General features: G+C 36.4%; 4 protein-coding genes across 13 annotated transcripts; 3 read left to right on the top strand and 1 right to left on the bottom strand.

Moving 5' to 3' along the window:
• Positions 1 to 572: 572 nt before the first annotated feature.
• On the bottom strand, positions 573 to 8752 carry LOC125678618 (uncharacterized). 8 transcript variants are annotated; one of them, XM_056155791.1, is made up of 10 exons: positions 8167 to 8752; positions 7754 to 7853; positions 5910 to 6030; positions 5461 to 5667; positions 5083 to 5313; positions 4707 to 4859; positions 4519 to 4611; positions 4223 to 4382; positions 2184 to 2357; positions 573 to 2050 (listed from the first exon to the last, which is right to left on the bottom strand). In XM_056155791.1, exons 1-10 carry the CDS (start codon positions 8195 to 8197, stop codon positions 1569 to 1571), a joined length of 1752 nt encoding a protein of 583 aa, XP_056011766.1. In that variant the 5' UTR covers positions 8198 to 8752; the 3' UTR covers positions 573 to 1568. The 8 variants fall into 8 exon arrangements, with proteins under 8 accessions (XP_056011766.1, XP_056011768.1, XP_048773147.2 ...); XM_056155793.1 differs by having other exon boundaries at positions 2190 to 2357; XM_048917190.2 differs by having other exon boundaries at positions 5470 to 5667.
• Positions 7737 to 12222, top strand: LOC125678620 (S-acyl fatty acid synthase thioesterase, medium chain-like). 3 transcript variants are annotated; one of them, XM_048917197.2, is made up of 8 exons: positions 7737 to 7874; positions 9235 to 9368; positions 10904 to 11042; positions 11193 to 11292; positions 11379 to 11457; positions 11571 to 11664; positions 11771 to 11853; positions 12008 to 12222. In XM_048917197.2, exons 2-8 carry the CDS (start codon positions 9236 to 9238, stop codon positions 12127 to 12129), a joined length of 750 nt encoding a protein of 249 aa, XP_048773154.2. In that variant the 5' UTR covers positions 7737 to 7874; position 9235; the 3' UTR covers positions 12130 to 12222. The 3 variants fall into 3 exon arrangements, with proteins under 3 accessions (XP_048773154.2, XP_048773153.2, XP_048773152.2); XM_048917196.2 differs by having other exon boundaries at positions 7738 to 7878; XM_048917195.2 differs by lacking the exon at positions 7737 to 7874 and adding an exon at positions 7897 to 8022.
• Positions 12223 to 13517: 1295 nt separating this feature from the next.
• Positions 13518 to 18610, top strand: LOC125680176 (insulin-like growth factor-binding protein complex acid labile subunit). The gene has a single exon (XM_056153560.1). The coding sequence runs from the start codon at positions 13518 to 13520 to the stop codon at positions 15138 to 15140; it is 1623 nt and encodes a 540-aa protein (XP_056009535.1). The 3' UTR covers positions 15141 to 18610.
• LOC125678619 (uncharacterized) lies at positions 15263 to 18610 on the top strand. The gene has a single exon (XM_048917194.2). The coding sequence runs from the start codon at positions 15386 to 15388 to the stop codon at positions 16706 to 16708; it is 1323 nt and encodes a 440-aa protein (XP_048773151.2). The 5' UTR covers positions 15263 to 15385; the 3' UTR covers positions 16709 to 18610.

The raw sequence follows: 18610 nt of genomic DNA, 5'->3' as shown, positions 1-18610 counted from the left end.
ATGATCGGTGGAGAAAGAAATGAACGATAACAACTGGAGTTGGGGACAGGTCCAGAAATGGGCACAGGACAGACCAACATGGGAGTCTCTGGTGACGGCCTGATGTGCTGACAAGCACGAAGAGGACTAAGTAAGTAAGTAATGTCAATACACCTATTATTTAAAGCCTTTCATCAGTGTATGCACTTTAGAGGGCAGTAAAGTTTTAAGAACACATTTTGTTTTATATTGTTGCTGAACATTAGAATTTAGCTTATATATTCAGAACAGGAAATTTTATTCTAGATTTCATAGCCCATGGAAGTAGTGGTACTTTTCCACTAGTACTCAGGTGACCGATAAGACCTGTGGGCCTCTTGTTGTAAAAATAAATGCATTAGTAGGTCGGATACCTTAAAGAAACTTGAATCCTCTCCACTCGCTGATTTGTGCCAAGTTTAATTGAAATTGGCCATGTGGTTCTGAAGAAGATGAAAATGTGAAAAGTTAATGGTGACAAATGCAACAGACGTCCGACAAATTTTGATCAGAGAAGCCTTTGGCTCAGGTGAGCTAATAATCAAACGCTGAACTACACACCAATGACATGTTTATTTTCAAACTGTGTGTAGAAATACGACTGTAAACAATAACAAGTGTTAACAAAGCTCTGATTAATGTCAGGACATTGCTGGGTGAGTTTAGTGTGCTGGCATGGAGCACAATTAGTATGAAGTAGAATAAGATATGTAGCACTTTACCAAATAAATTCCACCTAAGAGGAAACAAAATAAATGAATGAACACAAATGTATTAAAAACACCATCAAAATTCTGTGAGGCTCAGAACACCTACTTAAACTGCATAAACATTCCTCAAAGAAAATGTGAGTATTACGTAATGATATTTGTAAAATGAAGAACGAGTTGAAATTTGTGAAGAACAATCTTGTACATACAATAAATCAAACCTGAACTGTAACTTATGATTGATAAAATCTGTTGTGCTGGAATTCAAAATCACAATCGAGAATATCTTATCCAAACTGATGAATTAAAATAAATCAATATCAAACACAAATAAAAAGTATTAAAAATATCAATATCATAGGACTTTTGTAATAATGAAGCTGTCAACAAAGGAGTTTATAAATGCTACACTGGAACTTTCGCAAACATCTCAAATTCTTACATTACATGCACATTTGTTTCTTCGATACACTGTCATAGTGTAGAAACTAGCCCTAAACAAAATTTGTAAAGGAAATTGTAAATCCTAGCTGAAAAGTACAAGAGAAATGTTAAGATAGGAGACACATGTAAAAGAAAAACCCTTGGCATTTTAATGGACCATTTACTATCATGTCGTGAATTTCTCAAGTATTTGCAATGTGCACAGTTCTAAAATGCAAAAATTGTTAAACACAACCAAAAATATCAATGGTTCTGTATTCTATAATTTTGTCATTTTTTATAAGCTACAGTACTTAAATGTGCATTTAAATCGGACAAAATCATACTATATGCCATATTACATTGTACCTTCAAATGAGAATGCCTTATAAAAACATATTAATAAGAAGGAAATAATCAAACACAGGACACTGCCTGACTTTGTAGATCTGGCATGGTGGAGTTCCTCTGTATCATCGAGCAGAAATGGTGATGGTTCTTTTCTGGGATCTGGAACTGTATGTCCGTCTGACGAACAGCAAGGTTCAATCTGTTAACGGCCATCAGCTCCTCATCCTCATCTCCCAGTGTGAACAACACGGAGGGAGAGACAGGGGAGGTGATTTTGGGGCTCCCAAACTGAGGATGCCACACTTCTCCCGACTCGTGAGTGGAAAGTAGTGGCAGAAGATCAGAGACAGGAACCGCCCCAATCTGTAGCTGTGAGAAGTGCTGGCGAACATACTCCGATAGAGACGGAGAAGAGGAAGACGAGTGGAGAGAGATCTTGGAGGTATTTCCCTTTAAATCTGTTTTCTGTTCACTTTGAAGTATAAACTTTCTGTCCTCTCTTCCAGGAGATACACTGGCACTGTCATTTTGGCTATCACGGAACTGGTCTAAAATTACAAAATGCATTAGTGGGTGTTACAGCCAACATACAGTCAGGAATATCAGTCAAAATTACATGATAGGACTGATTTAAATGTACTAATAAATGTGCTGCAGTGAAAATGATTGATAAATACTAACATATACCTATATCATACAGGAATTCGTCCATTTTACAGCTTGGATAGTTCCCCTTCCATGGTTTAACCACCCTCTTGGCATCAATTTCCAAGACTTTTTCTCCTGCCATTTCATTACCAAGGTTTGCAGATTTTCGGTATAGCTCCTCTGCTGATATTAAATCCTCAGGTAATCCTGTAAAAAGACAAGAGGTACTGTGAGCAATGCTCACTAAGAATACCCCCCGCTTACTCCAATCTCCCAAAGGATGTTGGTAATAGGTATAAACTACCTCTTTTCTGAGTGTAAAAAACAAATGGCATGACAAACCGAACCATATTGCTACTTCAATGTCCAGTGCGCGTGACCTTTGACCTTTTGACCCCGAAATCGATAGGGAACATCTTCATCTCATGGGTAGTCCATATGTATGATATGGTGACTGTAGGTGGAAAGGATAACGCTTTAGAGCCCGGAAACCATATTGCTACTTCGATGTCCAGTGTGCTTGACCTTTGACCTTTTGACCCCAAAATTGATAGGGAACATCTTCATCCCATGGGTAGTCCATATGTATGATATGGTGACTGTAGGTGGAAAGGATAACGCTTTAGAGCCCGGAAACCATATTGCTACTTCGATGTCCAGTGTGCTTGACCTTTGACCTTTTGACCCCAAAATTGATAGGGAACATCTTCATCCATGGGTAGTCCATATGTATGATATGGTGACTGTAGGTGGAAAGGATAACGCTTTAGAGCCCGGAAACCATATTGCTACTTCGATGTCCAGTGCGCGTGACCTTTGACCTTTTGACCCCAAAATCGATAGGGAACATCTTCATCCCATGGGTAGTCCATATGTATGATATGGTGACTGTAGTTGGAAAGGATAACGCTTTAGAGCCCGGAAACCATATTGCTACTTCGATGTCCAGTGCGCTTGACCTTTGACCTTTTGACCCCAAAATCGATAGGGAACATCTTCATCCCATGGGTAGTCCATATATATGATATGGTGACGGTAGTTGGAAAGGATAATGTTTTAGAGCCCGGAAACCATTGCGTCTACAGACGGACGGACGGACAGACGGACAACCCGATTCCAGTATACCCCCCCACAACTTGTTGCGGGGGGTATAATAAGAGACAGTCAAAACAAGATGTACTGTGAGCAATGCTCACTAAGTATACCCCCCGCTTACCCCAATCTCCCAAAGGGTGTTGTTAATAGGTATAAATTACCTCTTTCCTGAGTGTCAAAATAAGGTATGCCTTCATAGAAGAAATTGGAAGATATAGTCCGAACACAAATCCATGGCAAAAACCTATAATGTTGACCTTGAGATCAAAGGTCAAGGTCATAAAGAGGTCATGAATGTACATGACACAGTCTCATGGTGATACACCCATGTCTTATGGTATGACTATGTCAAAACCCTATCATCAATTTTGACTTTGAGGTCAAAGTTCAAGGTCATATAGAGGTAATGAAGGTACCTGACACATCGTTTCATGGAGATATACTCATGTGTCAAATATGGTATACCTATGTCAAAGAACAAAGAAGTCATGGCCCTGACACGAATCCATTGTAAAAACCTTTAATTTTGACCTTGAGGTCAAGGTCATATGGAGGTCATGAAGGTACATGACGCATCGTTTCATGGTGATACACTCATGTGTCAAATATGGTATGCCTATGTCAAAGAACAAAGAAGTTATGGCCTGGACACGAATCCATTGTAAAAAACCTTTAATTTTGACCTCAAGGTCAAGGTCAAATAGAGGTCAAGAAGGTACATGACACATCGTCTTATGGTGATCCACCTGTGTGCCAAATATGGTATGCCTATGTCAAAGAACAAAGAAGTTATGGCCCGGACACGAATCTGGAGACAGACAGACAGACGGACAGACAGAGTGATTCCTATAAACCCCCCAGAACTTCGTTCGGGGGGTATAATAAATGTACAGACATTTAAACATTTGTATATCAATTTCTTGTAATACAAAAACATGTTCATGATATCTTTCGAACTAATGGAAACTAGACCTTACCTCCTATTCCATGTTCATGAAACACGGCCAGATTATACAGAGCTCCATCATGCCCAGACTGGGCTGCTTGTGAGTACAGGTGGGCTGCCTTGCACTCATTTACCTCTACTCCCCAGCCCTGCTCATAGCAAATTCCCAGGAAGTACTGTGCCTCAGGATGCTACAACATTCATCAAATATCATTCTCTGAACTTCCAACTCCCCATTTGTAATTTCTTTCAAAATTACATTATTTATTTTGAAATGAAATATCAGTGAAAGAAAATTCATAGAACAAATACAATTAGTATGCAAACCTCTTGTTTTGCAGCCTCACTGAAAAGTGACACAGCCTTGTTGAAGTTCTGACAGTCAGGTTCTGTATAATGCACCCCAAGGTATGTTTGGGCCTACAACATAATTGTTTTCAATAACCAATAAATCACATGTAAGGTATGAGACTTCATGATATTAATTTCTATGATACTGGTTTGACTTTATTTACCTGAGCCAGTCCAAGATCCGCTGCTTTCTCCATCAGACTGGTAGCTTTGTCTGTATTCTGTGATATCCCCTCCCCTTCCTGGTACATAAGGGCAAGGTTATACATAGCCTGGGCATGGTTCTCAGCTGCAGCTAACTTGTAATACTTAGCAGCCTGAAGAAAATATTATGCATTCAAATACCGTCTAAAACATAAAGAATTATAAAAATGTCTGTCACCAAAACAGTATGCAATAATATCTACGCTATCGACTGAAACAATTTTCACCTTTCCAAGCTTAATTAACACTACCTGATGAAGAATTTACACATTTTACAAATATTTAATCCACCCATTTCATTCACTGAAGCAACAGAATCCTATCTTTCTCACATACCTTCCTAGCATCCTTTGTGACTCCATGACCTGTTTCATAGCTGAGGCCAAGGTTGAACTGGGATCGGGAGTATCCCATATCGCTGGCCTCTTCCCACATGCTGACTGCCTCAGTCATCTCCCCTGTCTTTGCTTTACGCTGAGCTTGAATGTTTTTAGCTACAGCCACATACTTCTGCACTACATTTTCAAACTCATTCAATACTTTTTCCAATGGATCCTCTTTGTTTCCCTAGTTTTAAATGAAATGAAATTAAAAAATTTTGAAGCTTGCAACCAATATTTTTTTGTGCTGAGTTCATGAAATTTTTTCCCTTCTGATATTTTATGCTTGAAACGAAATTCATTAAGAAGTTATTGTGTGAGAATTTCCACATACAGGACCTACCCTTTCTACTGGAATCTTTCCACTGTCCTGCAGCCTTCCTCCCTGATCGCCAAATCTTCTGACGGTTGATGGCAGACAATATGCTATCTGGGAAATTTGTGAGAGCAAACAATTCCTGGCATAAACAGGCTTCTCCTTTCTCTCTCTCACTTTTTGGTGACATCTTGAAATCTGAAGGCTAAGGTAAACAATTGCACCCTGCAAAAAGATGCACAATTTACATTGGGAAAATGTTGTCCTGATTTATCTAATCCCACTTGGCCTGAATTGTGTGTTGATGAATATAAAATTAGACTAATTTAACAATAACTCTATAAAAGATTTAAAATTTGGCATTTTAAAAATTAGTCATGGTACAAAACATTCCATTTGAGTGTTTTATCTAAAAACATGTAAATATAAAGCACTAAGATAGTAGTTCTCTGAAGTTTTGTGCCTACCAATCCCAAAACTCCTAAAGTGTCCGAGGATGTAAAACTATTCCACCGTGGTTTGTTTTTCCACCACTCCCTGTCATCTTCATGGTCATCTTTCTGTTTACCATGGAAATTGTTTTGTCTGCTAAAATTAAAATATATAAAGCAATAAGTCTTATTGTGAACAATACACAATTGCACTTAAAATTTACATATTATTATTCGTCATATTTCGGTTCACTCTGCTCGCATTTAGTGGACTGAAAACCTTAGGCTAGCAAAGATGATCCTTCGTACACAAAAAAAAGAAAAGAAAAAAAAAAAAAAAAGGAAATTGCTTTAAAAAATAATAATTTGTATAATCAATAGACAGGCTTCGAAATCACAAATAGGCCTACCCAAAGAATGTCTGTGGCACATCATTCGTTTCCGTAGTGTATAGGCCTATATTCAATATACGAGATCTAGTAGGCCTTTATTCAATATACGAGATCTAGTAGGCCTTTATTCAATATACGAGATTTAGTAGGCCTATATTCAATATACGAGATCTAGTAGGCCTATATTCAACTTACGAGATCTAGTAGGCCTATATTCAATATACGAGATCTAGTAGGCCTATATTCAACATACGAGATCTAGTAGGCCTATATTCAATATACGAGATCTAGTAGGCCTTTATTCAATATACGAGATCTAGTAGGCCTATATTCAATATACGAGATCTAGTAGGCCTATATTCAATATACGAGATCTAGTAGGCCTATATTCAACTTACGAGATCTAGTAGGCCTATATTCAACATACGAGATCTAGTAGGCCTATATTCAACATACGAGATCTAGTTGGCCTATATTCAACATACGAGATCTAGTAGGCCTATATTCAATATACGAGATCTAGTAGGCCTATATTCAATATACGAGATCTAGTAGGCCTATATTCAATATACGAGATCTAGTAGGCCTTTATTCAATATACGAGATCTAGTAGGCCTATATTCAATATACGAGATCTAGTAGGCCTATATTCAATATACAAGATCTAGTAGGCCTTTATTCAATATACGAGATCTAGTAGGCCTATATTCAATATACGAGATCTAGTAGGCCTATATTCAATATACGAGATCTAGTAGTCCTATATTCAATTTACAAGATCTAGTAGGCCTATATTCAACATACGAGATCTAGTAGGCCTATATTCAACATACGAGATCTAGTAGGCCTATATTCAATATACGAGATCTAGTAGGCCTATATTCAATATACGAGATCTAGTAGGCCTATATTCAACTTACGAGATCTAGTAGGCCTATATTCAACATACGAGATCTAGTAGGCCTATATTCAACATATGAGATCTAGTTGGCCTATATTCAACATACGAGATCTAGTAGGCCTATATTCAATATACGAGATCTAGTAGGCCTATATTCAATATACGAGATCTAGTAGGCCTATATTCAATATACGAGATCTAGTAGGCCTTTATTCAATATACGAGATCTAGTAGGCCTATATTCAATATACGAGATCTAGTAGGCCTATATTCAATATACAAGATCTAGTAGGCCTTTATTCAATATACGAGATCTAGTAGGCCTATATTCAATATACGAGATCTAGTAGGCCTATATTCAATATACGAGATCTAGTAGTCCTATATTCAATTTACGAGATCTAGTAGGCCTATATTAACATACGAGATCTAGTAGGCCTATATTCAATATACGAGATCTAGTAGGCCTATATTCAATATACGAGATCTAGTAGGCCTATATTCAATATACGAGATCTAGGCCTAGTAGGCCGCCTTTATCCTCCTCGGCGGACCGTGTCATGTGACCTCGTTTTGATATCACCTACCTGGTTGCATGACAAAATCTGGTTTGGTCTTTCTTGTTCTTTTCTTCATCTAGACAGGCAGTGGTGGAAAGTCGCGGATTATGCAGGTGCTGCCGTAACGCTGTGGACAAAAACAAGAGAAGTAGGTCACAGTGTCAAATACTAGAACAAAAACATAGCGTACGCAGTCTAGTGTATTTATGTCTTTAGGAATTATTTTGCCACAGAGCATGCTCATCTATTTTTCATTATTATTAAATTGAGAGAAGATTCCATAATATAATAAGCATGTGAGTACTTTTGTAAACACTTCATTTATTGGCTTTAATCTTTTAAAATCTTGTTTGCCCTTGAACATTTACAAGTAATGGAGATGCTAGATCACATTACGTCATTCATTTTTACATCTTTAAACGTTAACAGTGAAGGGTTACCTCTTGGAATCCCACATATCCACCTCCACATGACTCTCTGGGTCTACATGCTTGGTAAAAAACAATAATGCTTCTTTAAGTTCCTGTTTTCGCCACCATTTAATATTTTTACATGACGTCAAGAGTTATCTCGTTATGGAAAAATCCAGAGAGACCCGAAAGGAACGACCTTTCCATGATGTCATATATTGGAAAGCACCTGTTCTATTTATAACTTCCGAGGCACAGCAGAATACGGAGAAAAACTTTTTCACCCACATGATTTACAATTCTGCTGCTAGATTTAGAAATTTCTTCAAAGCATTTTTAATCATAGCATTTAACCACCATAAATCATAAAAATCGGGGGGTTGGGTTAATTTGCAAAATATATTTTGCTCGATAGCAAATGGGAATGGCCGATGGGGTTCGTAAAAATACTTTTAAATATAGACTAATTACTTTTCATTATGAAAATGATAATTCATTAAGCAGAACAAGTGAAATTTATTTTAATATGGCAGTAAGAGTGTCTGTACCTGCTGACAGAATCTCTAAGTTTTACTAGTTATACATGTAAACCGTGATATTCCTTACGTTAACCATACAATACATTGAATTAACGAAATCAACTGTTCAAAAGCGGATTCGATGAAATATGTTAACAAAGAATTATACACATGAATACAATAATAATGTTAATCTGTTTGGGGAAGCATGTCCCTGTCTCCCCCCCCCCCCTCCCCCCCGGCATTTAAAAAAAAAAAAAAATCATGAAGCATCACTCGAAAATTCATGTACATGTTATATTTTATGTTTTGACCCTCAGTCTTCCTAGTTTCATCTATATCTGGGTCTAATCTCAGCGGAAGAGGCGTATGATCAGTCCAAATATCCAGCCTCGACGAATCTTGTTGAGATTATATCTGGGTCCACACCCTTTGCTTTATTATGACATGAAAGATTTTAATAACCAGCGTTTCTGGCCATTTTCCCGTGAATTTAAAATTCCCTCCAGGAAATTACAGCTACTTAACCTGAAAAATCATATGAATTTTGTACTAAATAGTATCTATGCATTTATTGTAGAATGGTAGACAAGTTCTTAAATTGCCGCTACGCTAAACCTAATGCGAAGTACGCTTTGATATGTTTCCCATGGGCTGGCGGAGGATCCAATTTTTATGCGCAGTGGGGTAGACAGTGTCCAGACTCGGTGGAGGGTAAGCCCTAAATAAAATTTTAGTTTGTTACCTTTTTACGACACACTGGTTGTACAGGTCCTTGAAATGTTCAGATCTAACAGAAATTAAATCCCTTGACCTTATTTTATTCACTGACCAGATTTACACTGAAATTACGCAGGAAGTAATTCTAATTTGGAGCATTCACAAAATGACAAGAAAAATGGGCGCACTTGATTTACTTACACTGTGTGCCAAGTTAATATAAGCTCAAATAATTGAGGATGTCTTTAATTATTAGAAGATATCATCAATTCAATTATTGTGCACAATAATTGAATTGATGCACGCATAAAATCAATTGAATATTGATGCGCGCATCAATGTAGGGGAACTATTGCAAAAATTAATTTAGAGTTGGGTATTAAATGATTTGATGATCTCTTTTAATTCAGTTGAAGATATCTTTAATCATTATGTCTCCCCTTCCCAAAAGGGGGATAATTTGTTTTAGTGTGAATTCTTCTTCCGCTTCTCATACAAAGTTTGTCTGGGCCATAACTTTTATGTCTTTTGACATAGGCCTTTGTTATTTGGTATGTGAGTATACCATGATAAGACAATGTGTCGCGTGTCATTTTTTATGACCTTTGACCTTTTATGTAAACGTCAATGGATTTTTGGGGCATTTTTTTTTGTTCGGACCATAACTTTTTGTCTTTTGACAAAGGCCTTTGATATTTGGTATGTTGGTAAGTTTGATTTACACTCATATACATTAACAACACTGATCCTTGTTTGAAGCACATACACAAATAGGCGAATATTATGTACCGTGTAAGTCTTAATTTTCCACTTTAAAGATGGTCCCTGAAAATGTGGGGTGTTTTTTTTTTAAAAAAAAACTATGGAAAATGGATGGGGAGACATCAGTTTTAGTGTGCTAAAACAATTCATTTCCTAGTTTACAACGAAATTGTACAAGGAATTAATGCGCGCATCAATTGAGCAACCATTCAATCAAAGAGATAAGTAATTCATTTGTGGATACGTTGAATTGGAGATACAGGTATCTCTAATTAGATAGTTGCTCTCTCTAAAAGAATTATTACGAGCATCAAATGAATTAATTATATAATTAATTCAATTGACGAGGGCAATAATTCAATTATTTCGCGCAATTATTCAATTGAAGAAAGCAATAATTCAATTATTGTGGGCATTAATTGAACTATTGCTCTCTTCACTAGGACTAAGCCCGTGTTGGGCCCGAACCCTGTGATACCATGGTATAATATGAATTATATTCTGCGGAGTTGTTTTATCTAATATTTCTGAGAAGAACAAAACAAATATTCAATCGGAATGTGAACAAAGATATACTGATTTATGTATATCCTGGTTAGGAGTTGTAAATCAATAGTAAAACCAAACTGAATTGATCGAAGAACTGCACCAAATATACACTTCGTTATACAATAGTTAAAGATGTCCTCGGTTATTGGAGTTTTTATTAATTTGGTGCTCCTTATAACACTGGTGTAGACATATTGTCTTTTACAATAATTTTTTAGTGTGTGGAATCACTCTCCCTGGCCGCGAGTCTCGGTTTCGTGATCCGTGTACCACAGACGCTGACCAGATTCTGCAGGACACGTGTTCAGCCATTTACAAGAAATATTGTAACACAGATATCATCTTCTGGGGACACAGGTTTTAATGAGAATTTGTTTTACTTGTAGTTTGATTTTGAAATAATTTGTTAGGAATAGTAACAAGAATCAGACATTAAAAGTGTGAACTAGTAAGTTTTAGATTAACATGCAGCGAAAATATACAGGAATTATTATTTACTTTCTACAGTATGGGAGCGTTGTATAGTTTTGAAACCGCACTCCTGTTGAAGAAATTACACCACAAAGAACCAGTGAGAATGTTTTGTTCCGGAATTTCTGCACCACATGTAAGAAAAGTACACCGTGCGGACATATACATCGTGTTGTAAATCAACAATTCAACCAATCAGAAATTCAGAATTATTTTTTTCAGGCCCCAGAAAGGAAACACGTAGGCCAGACAGTAAATGACATGTCTGAAGAAGAGTTTGTGGAGTATCTGAAAAAGCTGGGTAATATAAAATCAAATTGACTATCTATAGACTGCAGACTATAGTTTCCATATTGCGCGGATTATGCTTTTAATAATACCCATAATGTTAACTTCACCATTGAAACTGCATAGGAGGTACGCCAGAGCAGGTGCTATCGGATCCGGAGATGATGACACTTTTCCTCCCTCCTCTCAAAGCGGACTACGTCATGATGGAGGGCTTCAAGTATGATTCAGTTATCTTGATTATGACGTAAAAATTATTAAAAAAAATCATCGTTATAAAACAAACTTTTGGAATATATTCAATAAATTCATTTTCCTTTCTCTAGATCTCCCATAGGAGTAGATCCGCCCCTTTCTTGCCCATTACATTTATTTGATGGTCAAGATGATGCCAAACATAATCTAAAAGGTAACAGAAATTGACCGACGGTCACTTTAGCGATGGTTCATTGTGCTTTAAAATATTTCTTACTAAACATAGAAAACCATTTCAACAAAATAAAACAGATTTTTTTTTATCAAACTCTCGGTAAAATTTATAAATTGGGTGCCTACAATTTCAGCCTGGGAGGATGTAACTTCTGGCAAGACGACAGTTCAGTTACTGCCCGGTGGTCACTTCTACCCCAAAGAACCGTCCAATCAGAGTTTCCTAATCTCCTACATTACTGAAAGACTTAATTGATTAGTGGATCCGCAATGCACGCCTTTTGTTTATGCAACATGGACCAGTTTAGCTGTGTATAATTGTATATCGCAATTAAATTTTTATACAATTTATCGCAGTTAATTCATGAATTCACCAGAGGCAGTTATATGTGTTCAATTTCACTTGACCATGTTCACATCTAAGTGAATCATTTTTTAGTATTAACTTGCAGAAAAAATAAGCATTCTCTTTGAAGAAAATCCAATAACTTCAATGAGTGGAAATTGAATTCCGACAACGACGACGCGTTAATTCAATACGACCACTGCATGCAATAACAGTTTATTGTGCACGTGTGTGGAATTTATTAATGTTCTTTCCAAATTCTCCACAGTAGAAGGGGTGGATGTGAATAATGAATATCAAAGTCAACGCCACTCTATAATTAGATGTAAACAGTTGCTAATTTTTCGAGTTCTTTTTTTCTTCTTTCATTCATTTCCCCCCTCGTCTCTCTGAAATTTGGTAGCAGATGGGAAACATTCACTTTGGAAATATCAGATATTTTCTTTCGTTGATGGTTTCTTAATCACCGCCGCATGTGCACGAGACTCCCCTGGTATTCGATAATTTTCAACGATTAGTAACTAATGTATACAAGTAATGCGCGTGCAGAGCGACGCACGTGTAATTTAGGAGTTTTATGAACAGACGAAGGTAGGTGCACATTGTCAGTCTTATGTAAATGAATTTTTAAAATCTTCGTTTTGTTTTGTGACAAAATGTATGTTTTAAAATTTATTGCAATATTTTAAAGCTTGAAAATGGCAAATGAATAACTAACAAGTTTAAATGAATCAAGAAATGGTATATAATTTTGCAAATTGATAAACGACAGAATCGAGACTCGCGCGCACTTGCGCAGATTTAATATATTGTTGTAGAAAGATTTTGTGCAGACATATGCATTACTGTAATATGCATGCGCCAATTACGGAGGCATTCTCCTTCAAATATTCAATGGTGTGAAAATGAATACGTTTTTCATAGATAGAATTCACTTTGAACAAATAACCAAAAATTAAGGCAGAATTTTAATTTCAAATAAATTTCACTACTATGGCACTTTGATGAAGAAGACATTTCGAATCATTAGAAAGCGCAGAATTTTAAAACTTAGGACTACAACATTAACTTCCACAGCTTTAAACTTGATGTCTTCTTCATATCTTTATAGTTTACATTACGAAATTAAGATGTTAATTGACGACCATTGATGCAAGCCAAATGAGGTCTGGTAAGTTTTTTCATTATGCTTCGTTGACTTGTAATTTAATCCCCCCAAAAAGGGGGAAAGAAAAAACACACCCCACACACACACTTTTGACAGACGTTATATTTCATACTTAGAACGAAGATCTACAATGATTCTGGCATTGAACTTTGTGACCGTTTCGATGGTGCTCATCTACACTTTGGCAGATTTCCGCTGTCCTGCTTTTGAAAAGCAGACGCAGTGCACGTGCCGCGAGATCGTCTGGTGGAATAATGATAGGATGTCCATCGTCAACTGCAGCTTCTTAAATCTAAAAACGATGCCCAATTTATCATCCCTGTCAAATCAAAACGTGACAAAGCTCTTACTTAGCGGAAACAACATCTCCACCGTCTCTGTTTCTGATTTTGACGTTCGGAGCATCTCGGAGCTGGATTTAAGCAGGAATACATTGGAGACAGGAGGTATCGGAACGCTTTCACAGCTTGGGGCAGATTTAACGAAGCTCAATTTGGCGCGAAACCGAATTGCCATCGATCAAGGATTAATGTTCATTAAGAATTTAAGCATTTTAACTGAGCTTATTTTGGATTCAAATACGATACGTAATTACGAAAATGATTCCCAGATTCTTCCAGATGACATTTTCAGGGATCTGCGGTTGCATTCACTACGGAAGTTGAGTTTGAGATCGTGTGGAATTACAATGATAGAACCGCGGGCGTTTGTCGGATTGGAATCGATAAAGGAAATTGATTTGACCTACAATTATTTAGAAAAAGTGCCGTCTGCAATTTTACAGCTAAAAAATCTGGAGAGATTGTTTCTTGGTGGGAACGACATTACCAAGATTGCAACCGACAGCTTTGTTACTTTAGATGCTTTAGAAGAAATAGTTCTTGATTATAATGAATTGTCAACGATAGACGATGGTGCTTTCAGAGGGTTAGAAGACAGTCTTAAAGAACTTGAACTTCATGCAAACTATCTGAGTCAGATACCAACGGCTGCAATGAAACAATTAAGGAAACTTTTGTTTTTGAAAATTTCAAAAAACAACATTAAAACCATTAAAAATGCATTTCAAGGGGACTACACATTGAACATGCTAGAACTTGATAGTAACCCGTTGGTGTTCAGTAAAAACACGTTCCAGGGCTTGGAACATTCACTAGAGACATTGTTTCTCAGGGATGTGGGGATGTCTATTATTCCAGTCGCAGAGCTATCTTCACTGAAAACGTTATCATATTTAGACATTTCTCATAACCATTTTCATAGGAAAACGTTTGACACCGATATCTCCACCTTATCGGTGAAAACTCTTGTTATGAGCAACAACAGTCTCCGACACATTTCTCCGTCAGCCTTCATCAATCTGCGACACCCAATCGGTCTGGACCTGGACAATAACAACATTTCGAATATTTCCTTCATCATCAGCAGTCCTCCCTGTTCATTTCGTTATGTTGATGTCACCGGAAATCCAATCGAATGCGACTGTGACGTAGAAGAAATTCTGCACACTGGTATTATTTTCGGTATGGGGTTAACGGGCGTTTGTAAACTAAACGAAACTATGTATGAAATTGGCAGTTCTATTCTAGCAGAACAGTTATACACTTTTTGCAACCGGACGGAGAGAATCAGTTGGTGCTCAGGAGCGTTCCAATCCAATCGCGCGTTACAGTCAAACACAGGATTAACTCTGATAAATGTCTGGGTAGTTTTTGTTTGCTTTCTCCTTAACAAAAGGTGGGAAGTAAAATAAATTACAAAAACTAAATAACAAATAAGAATAGAGAAATCGAATGATAAGATTTTTTGTCCCTTTTATGTCATGAAGCATGTAGCAGAGCTGTAAAGCATTTGGTACACTTATAAATGTAGACGGCTTTAGATTGGCAGTTACACACATATATCGTAGTCACATGTTGACTTAAAGATAATTAGAAGTATGTGAAAGCATTTGTTATCACTGAACTTCCATGACCGCCTAAATTAAATGAGAGTGGAATGAATACATTCGTTTTGGACGATAAGAAACAAAGGCATGTGATTTTGTTGCAGAACATAAGATTTCACAGCTGGTTGGAAAACCTTTATACAAGTGTTAAAAGCAACGCATTTCGCAAACCCGTTGAGAGCTTCAAGATGACTGCCCCAGGATGGAAAATGGGTGAAAATGCTGAAAAGTCGCCTTCAGTGCATTATGCAAACTGGAAAGAAGACATTTTGTTGAAAAAACAATTGCATGTTTTGGAAAGAAGTGAGAAAAATGTGATTCACAGAATTAAGATAGATCAGAAAGTGTTGTTTAAACGATTTCAGGATAAGTTGTACCGATCTAAGCTATGTGAAGCACGTATGCATGGAAACAAGGACACAGAAATGGAACTTAGAGCCAGAAATCTGCATGGATTAAACACCGATTTCGGAAGCGCCGAAAAAGATTATGAGTTCCTAACAAAACTTCAAAATAACAGAAAACAACGAAACACGAAAAAGAAACCTCCACGGATAAAGGTATCGCCAATAGTTAAACAGAATAAATTTGACGATGATGTATTCGTAGAAACGAATGACCCCCGACGACGGAGTAATTCTATCACAGAAGGCATGACGTCACGATCCATGGGGGCACTATCGAGTCACCCACTACTGTCCGTTGTAGAGCGACCGTCAACCACCGGAAGTCATCCACAGCAGCACGCGATAGAAGTCAGCGTTAAAACTCTACAAGGCAAAAAAGATATTCATATGAATATTTCCGCAAAAGGAAATAGATCAGACAGTGAAAAAAAGCAGTTGAGTGAATTATCGAAAAGTAAAAAGGCAAGACCACAGACCTGCATGCCATCACTTTTACTGCAGGTTACGAAAGAAGCACACGAAACGGGACGGAAGTCGGAGCAGGAAAATCACAGGAAGAAATCGTCTAGTTTCTTTGAGGATGAAAAGAAAATTGACATTGTTGAACTTCATTTAAGCCAAATAAAATCTCTAAATTATGATGAAAAAATTCAAGAGTTTGCAGACACTCTGAACGATCTTGTCGTTAATGATATTGAGGATAGGGATTATTATACGTTAAGGCTCCAAGCAGCCATGAAAGAAATTTCCAATATGAATTATGACCCTGTGCCTGGTACACCAGAGGATGAATACAATCGGCATGTTGGTAACCTTGAACTTAAGAGTTTGACATTCAAAAACCTCAACCTCGATTTCAGTTCCCGTGATCACTTGACCACAGCAGACAGCTTTCGACCAGACATTCAACCAGTCGTGTTGTCGTCTGATGGATCGAGTGACGAGGATGATGGAGACGACGAATAAAAATAATGTATATAATATGATGAACTAAAAACTTTGCTAGAATTTAAAATACAAGGTCCATAAAAGAGCAATAAGTTATTGGTTTTATGATATCTTCAAATGAATTAACGAGTTGAATTATTGCGCCCAATTAGTGAAATTTTGCGTATATGAAAGAGGTTCGAACTTGAAGTTTGTAGTTGTGTCAATCATTTAAAAGTATATTTTTGATTTCTACATTGCATGGAAATTATGAAATTAAGGTATTCCATGTATAATGAAAGGATTATGAACTATTTTGAAGGATTTAGATGGTAAAAGATTAGAAGCTGATCTTTTTGCACCTAAGACTTTTTGAAAGAGTTGTCTGCCCTTTGTAAAAATAAGAAAAAATCAAATTTTCTAAAAATGTGTGTAGTCAATGATTAATTTTATTTCATAAATTCATAAAAAGAAAGTGTATATAACTTTCTACCAAACGATTAGTATGAAAATAAAATTTATTTGTAAAATATTGTAATAAAACATGTTTTCCCCATATATTTCAATGTTAAATTCTAGGTGAAATAAATCATGCAGTAAACAAAATTTTGAAAATTCCTATGGTGGATTATTTTAATTTGATGAACCCTTCAAAATGATACCATGATTACAAATATTCCTTTAATAATTATGAAATATGGTCATTATACATTGAACTGGGGCCATAGTGCTTGTTAATTAGCTTGTGTGTTAAATTTGACGGTTTTGCACTTACAATTTACTTATGATTTATTCACATAAACTCCAATTGTTTATTATTCGTTTATTGTTGCTCTCTTCCAACACATTCATGATATCATGTGCGCAATAATTAAATTCTTACTCTCTTCAACTAAATTAATATCATGCGCGCAATAATTAGATTCTTACTCTCTTCAAACACATTCATGTTATCATGCGCGGAATAATTAAATTCTTACCCCCTTCAAACACATTCATGATATTATACGCGCAATAATTAAATTCTTACTCTCTTCAAACACATTCATGATATCATACGCGCAATAATTAAATTCTTGCTCGCTTCAAACACATTCATGATATCATGCGCGGAATAATTAAATTCTTACTCTCTTCAAACACATTCATGATATACGCGCAATAATTAAATTCTTACCCCCTTCAAACACATTCATGATATCATGCGCGGAATAATTAAATTCTTGCTCGCTTCAAACACATTCATGATATCATACCCGCAATAATTAAATTCTTGCTCTCTTCAAACACATTCATGATAGCATGCGCGCAATAATTAGATTATTACTCTCTTCAGACGTATACATGATATCATGCGCGCAATAATTAAATTCTTGCTCTCTTCAGACACATTCATGATATCATGCGCGCAATAATTAAATTATTACTCTCTTCAACTGAATTAATGATATCATTAATTCAAAATAATTAAAGATATCCTCAATTATTTGAGTTTACGATAATTTGGCGCTCCATACAGTAATTTGGCGGAATTGTTGCTTTTAATCATTCATTTAGAGTTTGCTTTTAATGATTTGTTGGTATTTCCAAGTCATTTTTCATTTTAAAGATCTCTGTAATTTGAGTGGGGAAATGTATAGTAACGTCTCCACTGACAAGGCTTTCGGAGTTTCTTAAATTACCAAACGCCATACATAGAATCCGTCATGCAAGAGCTACACCCAGAACACATAAGGAAAATAAAAATAAAGCAAAATTTATGTGCGCAATAATTCAACAGTTAGATTGAGCAACAACAATTCATTTAAGAAGGAGCATTATTGTTGAATTGTAAATATATTTTAAATATTTCCATTTCCATTGTTTTTGTCTTTGATATCTTGATAAATCGTGATGGTAGCTATTTCCTCATGAACGCGCAAATAAAGTTGTTAAAAATGC

Source organism: Ostrea edulis, chromosome 2 (assembly GCF_947568905.1).
Source record: "Ostrea edulis chromosome 2, xbOstEdul1.1, whole genome shotgun sequence".
Classification (NCBI taxonomy): domain Eukaryota; kingdom Metazoa; phylum Mollusca; class Bivalvia; order Ostreida; family Ostreidae; genus Ostrea; species Ostrea edulis.
The sequence above is the reverse complement of the archived record's forward strand: the minus strand, read 5'-3'. Positions and strand labels throughout refer to the sequence as shown.

Excerpts from the sequence above, each read along its gene's own strand:
- LOC125678619 (XM_048917194.2), top strand. The coding sequence starts at position 15,386 with ATGAATACATTCGTTTTGGACGATAAGAAACAAAGGCATGTGATTTTG.
- LOC125678618 (XM_056155791.1), bottom strand. The coding sequence starts at position 8,197 with ATGTGGAGGTGGATATGTGGGATTCCAAGAG. Across the intron at positions 5,668-5,909 it reads CTTTAGGAGTTTTGGGATTG|GGTGCAATTGTTTACCTTAG; the intron begins GTAGGCACAAAA and ends ATCTTTTTGCAG. Across the intron at positions 4,612-4,706 it reads CGGATCTTGGACTGGCTCAG|GCCCAAACATACCTTGGGGT; the intron begins GTAAATAAAGTC and ends ATTATGTTGTAG.
- LOC125678620 (XM_048917197.2), top strand. The coding sequence starts at position 9,236 with ATGGTAGACAAGTTCTTAAATTGCCGCTACGCTAAACCTAATGCGAAG. Across the intron at positions 11,293-11,378 it reads CCGGAATTTCTGCACCACAT|GCCCCAGAAAGGAAACACGT; the intron begins GTAAGAAAAGTA and ends TATTTTTTTCAG. Across the intron at positions 11,458-11,570 it reads GGAGTATCTGAAAAAGCTGG|GAGGTACGCCAGAGCAGGTG; the intron begins GTAATATAAAAT and ends GAAACTGCATAG.
- LOC125680176 (XM_056153560.1), top strand. The coding sequence starts at position 13,518 with ATGATTCTGGCATTGAACTTTGTGACCGTTTCGATGGTGCTCATCTAC.